General features: G+C 32.1%; 1 protein-coding gene across 3 annotated transcripts; it reads right to left on the reverse strand.

Moving 5' to 3' along the window:
- Nucleotides 1–485: 485 nt before the first annotated feature.
- LOC122608319 (adenine phosphoribosyltransferase 1-like) lies at nucleotides 486–5,153 on the reverse strand. 3 transcript variants are annotated; one of them, XR_006325208.1, is made up of 7 exons: nucleotides 4,762–5,082; nucleotides 4,585–4,695; nucleotides 3,918–4,010; nucleotides 3,049–3,198; nucleotides 1,916–1,974; nucleotides 1,016–1,157; nucleotides 486–933 (listed from the first exon to the last, which is right to left on the reverse strand). XR_006325208.1 is itself a non-coding variant. In XM_043781413.1 (6 exons), exons 1-6 carry the CDS (start codon nucleotides 5,027–5,029, stop codon nucleotides 1,104–1,106), a joined length of 735 nt encoding a protein of 244 aa, XP_043637348.1. In that variant the 5' UTR covers nucleotides 5,030–5,082; the 3' UTR covers nucleotides 486–1,103. The 3 variants fall into 3 exon arrangements, 2 of the variants coding, with proteins under 2 accessions (XP_043637348.1, XP_043637350.1); XM_043781413.1 differs by having other exon boundaries at nucleotides 486–1,157; XM_043781415.1 differs by lacking the exons at nucleotides 486–933; nucleotides 1,016–1,157; nucleotides 1,916–1,974 and having other exon boundaries at nucleotides 3,118–3,373; nucleotides 4,762–5,153.
- Nucleotides 5,154–8,292: the final 3,139 nt, after the last annotated feature.

Below are 8,292 nucleotides of genomic sequence, written 5' to 3' on the forward strand. Positions count from 1 at the left end.
ACATTAGTTACTCCGCATTACTTTTAAGCTAAGCCCAATGGGTTAGCCAGTTTAGAATTTCAACCCACCAACAATGATTAGTCCTCCAGCAGCTCATGCTCATTTGGGTTAGAATATGACCACATCACCACAACAATAATACTTAAAATTCAAAATTTTGATCCTTTGTAATGCTAAATTGCTAACACACTTTTACCATTCTAGTCTAGTCGTATGATATAATCACACATTGAAGAAACTAGCACCTTAAAAGAACGAAACAGAAACTGGTCAAAACCGGGTTTGACCAAAATCGGCGTTTGAACCCGGTTTGGGTATCCTACTATTGGGAACCGGTTTGAACCCGGTTTGGCGAAACTGGCTTGGTAAAATTCTTTAACAATGTATTGGATACAAGTGTGGGCACCTAAGTGATAATATGATAATGCCATCTGAATCAAGGTTGACAAGATTTATTTACAAGATTGAAGTCACAAGAACAAATGAAAATCAAATAATAAACATGCTATATCAAAAACTTAACCATAATGAGGTGTTCAGTTATAAACATCAACAATGGAGCAAATACAAAATGGATTTAAATGGTACGAGTTGAGTGATTGATAGATTTAAGTTTTATGAATAACACTGTTATAGCAATATACATACGTAAGAAAACTAACTGATTGTTACCTAAGGACATGGCCAACAATGGTGAATATTGGTCGGTGACTCGGTGGTACTGGTGATGACACAGGGAGATGGAAGGTGATACATCACTTCCTTATTTGATGAGAAAAAGAAAGTGATGTAACAATTGTTGGAGATCTTTAATCATGAAAACGAATTTGCAATTCAGAATGAACCAAATCCACCAAACATACCCGATAGACTTTCTTACACCAGTAAATAAACTCTTCAATGTCTAAGGAAGAAAAACCTTTAACTTACAGCCTAAGAATAGTAAACTCAGTTTATAATCATCAACAGAATGTAACAAACTCGGTTAATGAAATTCTTTGATAGGAAACTTAACTGTGAAAAGGATTTCTCTCGACCCAAGGATATCATCCACAGAATCATTAGTCTAATATCAGTTGAAGCTTCTGAGAAAGAATGGAAGATCATGTTGAGCTTACGAGCACAAATAATGGCTTGCCTCCTAACCGGTCCCGGCCCTGAATTTGACAGATATTAGTACATTACAGTAGAAGAGTGAGTAACCTTTTGCAGTCGAACATGCAGTTTTATAAAAAACCACCAATGACAGCGAATGGAATGGTTTGTTGGTGTAATCTTGCACTTCATAATAGATGTGGCAAATCGAATAGGTCAGATGAGGTGAGTAATAGGTCACGAGACAGGGTAGGTAATGGATCACAACTACTTACTTCTATTATTGGTTCAAATGGGTCAGGTAATAAGGTTATGCTATCCATGATTTTCTTTTAGGAGGTTTTGTATGCATAAAAATTCACTTATTGTTGGCTGTGGTCTTCCTCAACCCATTTAAGCCTTTTCCTTTTAGCTATATTTAATCAACCCATCGGGATAACGGGTCATAAGACATGGTGGCTAACATGTCATAACAAGTTGATTTTAGTATTGGTTGAAACTGACAAGCTTATTGGGTTATGTTGGCCAGCAAACAATCTGTTTTTCTTTTAGAAAGTTTTGTATGCAATAAAATTCACTTTTGTTGACTTCAGAGACATTAGACAAGACATAAGCCATTCATAGGTTCGCCGAAGATACCATTTTGGAATACAATTCAGATCAATATATTCCGTTATTGGAATTGACGGCCATGACTCCACGTATGTATCAAGTTGCTTGGAGCTATATCAGAGTTATGTAGACTTTAAATTGAATCTCGCACTTGTAGGATACCACATCAAAATATCTTTTAAAATGTAATTATTACAAGAGGTTGTACCTTCAGATCAGGTAATTCAATGACACAAGCACACTCGACTACATTCGCTCCAACCCGTTCTGCAGTATAAAACCAAAGCATCGGAAAAGTAATATAAACAGTATACTACAACTTAATCATATCAACTAACTCAACTTTCTTCACAACAAAACAAGTAATTTCTTCGCAACAAAACAAGTAAATGTCATCCCAAGATTTTATTCCATCTCCTCCTATTAGTATTGAACTTGACCCTGTTTTATGGGTGCTTAAGACCAGGTTCATGCACTTTTCCTACATTTATAATTTCTTCGGCCACAACTAGCCGTAGATTACTTCGGGTTACGTAACGGTAATAGACAAACGTTTTTTAAAAAAGTTCTTATGAAAACAATGTAAATATGTGGTCTTAAAGGTAGAGAGTCACCAAATGTGTACTTTTAGGGCATAACTCTTAAATCATCTTTATTCAAGAAATTTAATTTTCATTGAAAATGATAGAATTCTGTAATAACATATGATGAAGAAATTTGTTATAAAAATTCCAAAAACTTTAGGCCAACAGTAAGGCTATCTCCAATGGGGTGCCCTTGGATATCCTTTGCCATTGAAGTTTGTTCAAAACTAAGAACTTTTTGAAGGATGCCCTCACCTAAGGGCATGCTCTTACCTAATATATTTTTGTTTTTAGTGGAAATAAAAGGATATGTAAGGATACGTAAGAATGTTTGTATGGTTAGAGATAAAATTATAAGATTTGAAGGATTTGTCAGGATGTATAAGGATTTGTAAGGATATGATGTGCCTAAGGGCGTCCTTAGCATTGGAGATAGCCTAATTTGAGTCAATCTGAACAGTTTTGACTATATGAAAGATCACTCCTTTTAATTTGAGAAATTACCCAACCACCCCATTCATTCCATCCTAGTCATAACTCAACCATGCGAATATGAGACATCAACAGCCTAAACCCTTAACGGTGAGGGGCCGATGGCCGATGGATCTGCTAAACTTCTAAAACATGCTAGAAGGAGATCTTAGTAATTGATATTTTCTCTTTTCAATATTAAACTTGACCTTAATAGAAGACCCGGAAAGCCTAGGGTGGATGAAATGCTAGAAAATTAAATCACTGATCAAAGGCTTAAACTTACCAAGTAGCTTAATTGCAGCTGCCAAAGTTCCGCCAGTTGCAATTAAATCATCTATAACAAGTACACGTTCTCCGGCCTCTACAGCTCCAACATGCATCTCCATTATATCCGTTCCATACTCCAAGGAATACTCTTCCGATATAACAGCTCCTGAGAAGACAATAAAAGCTCATGGCATATTACGATACCTTGATCTTAGAGAGTCTACCACAGATCCGTGATGGAACAAGTTATAGTTGATCGTGCTCTATCGAAAATTTTAACCACGGATGATATATACATCTCAGCATACATGGAGGAGTCACAGATGGCAATATGTGAAAACCTTCAAGAACATCAGAAGAAGACTAAAACAAAGGCAACGATCATCATTTGTTTTCACAAACTTAATTCACACGGAATTAAGAAACCTAATAAAAGCAATGATGTTTGTATATGGATGTCATGATAAACGGCAATTGCAACAGGTCAAATATAAAAATTCAGATTACCATAGTAATAATGTTGTATTTGTATAATATACGCATAATAGATTAGAACTTTAGCAAACTTTTGAAATGGAAAGAAAGTGTTTGTGGGTCAAACTGACCAGGCTTGGACCGTTTCAACCACCCATATCAGAAAACTAGGTTAAATGTGTTTGTGTGTTTTCAGAATTCAAATAAATCCTGTACTTTGTTTTTAACTATTTTTTTATGTTCATCGGCATAAATCCAAAAGTACAGTTGCAAGTTTGCAACTTACAAGGCTCTAATCAGATGTATGAGGGTATTCTATAATGTTTAACACAACAAAGCCAATAGACTTATATATAAATTATCATACTTATATTGAGCTGTTGAGGTGCTTCGAAGGATCTAACGACGTACCGGGTAACTTGTTGGGTTTTCTCATGGGAACAAACTTTGCACCAATAGCCAATGCAATTGGAGGACCAAATATGAACCCTCTTGCTTCAACACCTGAGCATTATGTCACCAAAATCAGCGAATACTAAAGATTTCTCAGGGGGAAATCAGCTAAACATCAAGCAACATAATGATATAATGTTATAGACTAATTCGACGCTTGCGTAAGCAACATATAATGAGGACCGAGGAATCTATGGCAGCCATCAAACAGGAACATATTACATTGTCATAGTATATCTACTGCCTACCTACGTTTCTAATCTATGACATTTGCCCTATACAAAAAGTAACAGGTTTGAACTTATCAAAACAAGCACAAACGAGAGGTGATCTGTACACCATCTTTTTTAGCCGTTCACCACCAAACATCTTCATATTATAGTACAATGCTACATCCTAAAGAATATTTGGTGGTGTACGACAAAATAATAAAAATAAAAAATTGTTGTACAGGTCATCACCCAGCGTCCCAGCTCAAAAGCATAACAATAAATAAATAAACAACTATACAAATGAAAAACCAAGATTCAAATTCAAATACTAGTATTTACAAAATCTCACATAAAAGAAAAAAGTTAACAAAATATTGACTAGACATTAATTAAATTAGTAAGTATTGCCTTACCAGCAACAACAGAGATGTTTTTGTGTTTGTATCTTTCAACGAACAAATCAATCGTTGACTTAAATGCAACAGGATCAAGCAACATCGTAGTTATGTCCTGAAACATTATCCCTATACACACACATAACAATGATTAGTATATATCTTTAAAAAGAAAGTGCGAGTGTGTGAGATTACCTGGTTTAGGGAAGTCAGGAATGACGCGAATTGAAGATGAAATGCGAGAAATACGGTCGTCCTTGATGATGGTGACGTCATGTTCGGGACTAGATGACATCATGTTTGTGATCGTACGGGCGGCGGTGGTGGTGGGAGAATGGTAGCAGAAAGAGTGGATTGAGGGTGGTTTTGGTAAAATGACATAATTGCCACTGGATAAATGTCTACTTATTTGAAGGAGAGATGAATTTTTGTTAATGGTGTTGAAAATGGTTTTCTTAAGCATCTTTGAAAGTCGATTGGTAGGTGGGTAAGTGGGTTTGTCTCAAGAAAGTAGAGTTGGATGCTCATGTTATAGGGGGTAATTTGGTCAGTTTCATTTTTATTTAATCTCGATGCCAAATTTTCATAACATTATGTATTAGTCAAATAGTCACCCTCTAGGTATAGATCTCTTCCACTTATCTCAACTTGAGGGTTAAAGACTTAAAGTTAGGAGAATCTTGTCTTTTAAATCAAAATCAAGAGTTAAGATAAAAAATTAAATATTGAATCTTCCTAACTTTGATTTTAATTTAAAGGTTTTGATCTTATCTTAGGTAAAACTAGATTTTAGACTCGTGTCCAACATTAAACATGGGGTTTACGATATTTTCAATATTAAATTTTCATATATTTAAACCATAAAAGCTTATAATTTGAAGATATATGGTTCCAAGTGTTTTACTTTGTAAGTTGTAGTACAATAATCACGTAGTTATTCCATAAGGCAAATGCTATAATAATTTCTCTACTATAAATATTTTTGAAACCAATTATACTCCTAATGTTATATTATTATGAAAAATAAGCAACAATTAAAATATAAACAAACTTGTGATCATGTACATGACTTTTAAGTATACGTATTTGATCATGATGCGGGCCCTTAACACGAATAGGTTTATTCTCAATCACTTATCATATGATAACTATTGGTGGCTAAAAATATATATAAATTAAGTATTCAGGGCTAAAAAGTGTAAATTAATGATGGAAAACGATTAATAAGTCGGAGTCAATTTGATAAATTTGAGCGATTTGATTAGTTAATAAGTCGTTAGGTTTTGAAATAATTTTTTGTAAACAATATTTCATATGTTGAAATTGTTTTAATATAAATTTAAAAAAATTCTCTCAAATTAATAACTAAAAATAAATATAAATCAAGTATTCGAGGTTAAAAAGTGTAAATTAGTTATTGAAAACAAAAAAGTGTAAATTAATGAGACTTTTTCTACAAATTAATATAAATACTAATATATTAATGTATTTGGATAATGAATATTAGGATTTTTAACTTATAGTTAATCTAAATGATGACATAAGCGAAAATCAATTTGATAAAGTTGAGTAGTTTGATTGATTAATAAGTCATTAGTTCAACTGTCTTATAGTATATATATATTAAGATTAAGATATGTTATTTAAAGGGTGATTATGTATATATATATTAAGATTAAGATATGTTATTTAAAGGGTGATTATGTGAAATTCAAGAAGAGTTATGTATATTAAATTTAAATGTTTAATTTATAACTTTTTTAACATTACAGTACCTAAGAAAGGGGCGGACGCAGTGGGTAATGCCCCCAATAAACCAATGTGAAATACTTGAGATGTGAATTATTTTCTAACTGATTTTGGCCCAAAATGGATTATGCCCTCAGCCCAATTTGTGAATGCCCTCCCTGAGTAAGGATAAAGAGTAAGGATAAAGCTAGCAAAGGAGGGAAGTAGAGATATTAATATGATGGTTTATTTATAGCTCTTAAGTCTTTTTAAATGTTTTACTAAAGAGCGATGTGGGAGACATGACAAATTCATTGTTTTCTTTTTGTTGTTGTTGACCACAATTTAACTTTAACTATATATGAATAAATTTATCTTAAGATAAAGATTACAAAATTTATGTTTTTTCAATTACCTGCAAATAAAACGATATAAAGATTACATAAATATTTATATTATTTTTTTGGGTTATTGGCAGATGTATTGATTCGTGTAAAACAATAACTAACATAAAACAATTTAAAAGATTGTTCGGAAAATCATTGTGTTTCATGGTTCTATACCAATAAATAATAATTTCATCATAATATTTGATTTTATCTCATAAGTTTTATATACTTGTTTTGTAAACTCTTGAACTTAGAACGGCGGTGGCAGGGGAAATGCAAGGTCACATCCTGCCGTCATAGCTTGCCTCCCATTGCTTCGTACGTGACAACCCTTAAATATTATTGATAACTTATTATCTTTTTTCTACTTGATGAGTTTATTATTAATAAAATAAAAAATTATCTTTTATTACTGTTGTTGCAGTTTTTTTCAACGTAGTAACATTACCGCTCTTTTTGTACCGCTATTAACAAATTGTTTAGCTGATATTATATCGGTATATTTAGCCATTTGTCGGCTACTAAAATTTTTTTGCCCCCTGTATATCAATATTTTGGATCCGCCACTGACCTAAGATATGTTAAGTCATGCAGTACGGATCATTTTCTTTTATTTAATTTTTAGGTAATTAGTAACCTTATAATGTAATTTAAATTTATAGTTTAAATTTACGTTTTTTAAGTATCAATTATGGCTTTTTTTTCAAACATGAATCAATTATGACTTAATTAACTTTTATGAAATTAAGAAAAAAAGTTTCACTTAATTCATTTGTAGTTTATTTTGATATATTCACATTTTTCAGATTGAAATTGTTAATAAATACTTCAGAAATATGGGTTCACTTGATTTCCAGTAATATGGTTCTGTTGGAACATATTATGCATTGGAACCAATGCATAGTTTTTAGTAAGCAAAGTTTTTTTTATCAACTTTTGTAATATTTGAACAGTAGAAAAACGTGATACCACAAGTCGACAACCATAACTAAAAGGATATTATAAAAACCATTGGGTGTTTGGTACGACGGAATCAAAGAAGATGAAAATGTAATAAAGAATAAATATAGTGAGAAAGAGATTGAATTACGTCATTTGGTACAAGCGGAAAATGAAAAATACAAAATTTTAAATAAATATTAAATTTAATACATATAACATCATTAAAACAAAAAAAAAATTTAATTCTCATCCTATTCTCTACAATTTATAAAGAATGGAGGGAATAGAATCGATTTTCACTTTTCGATTTTCTTTCCACCATTTCTATTCCATTATACCAAATATTCCCTTAAATTAGTATGAGCCCTTTTTGAGATTTCTTCTGCCTTCACATCAAAGTGACTTTCGTGTGTGTTTTTCTGAAGTATTTCACACGTTTATTAAATGACTTTAAAATACATTTGTTGTAAACGAATATTTTACGTACTATGTAAGCCATGACCTTATTTGCAATTTCTTCTAGATCTACCATTGTGATATCTCGAATCGACAATTTCTTGTATAGTTGTATACTTATTACTAGTCTTAATACAGATAATGTACGGATTCACTATATATAATTGAATTTTTTGTTAAGAAAATGGAAATTAACATGCTTTGTCGGATC

This window comes from Erigeron canadensis, chromosome 7 (assembly GCF_010389155.1).
Source record: "Erigeron canadensis isolate Cc75 chromosome 7, C_canadensis_v1, whole genome shotgun sequence".
NCBI lineage: Eukaryota > Viridiplantae > Streptophyta > Magnoliopsida > Asterales > Asteraceae > Erigeron > Erigeron canadensis.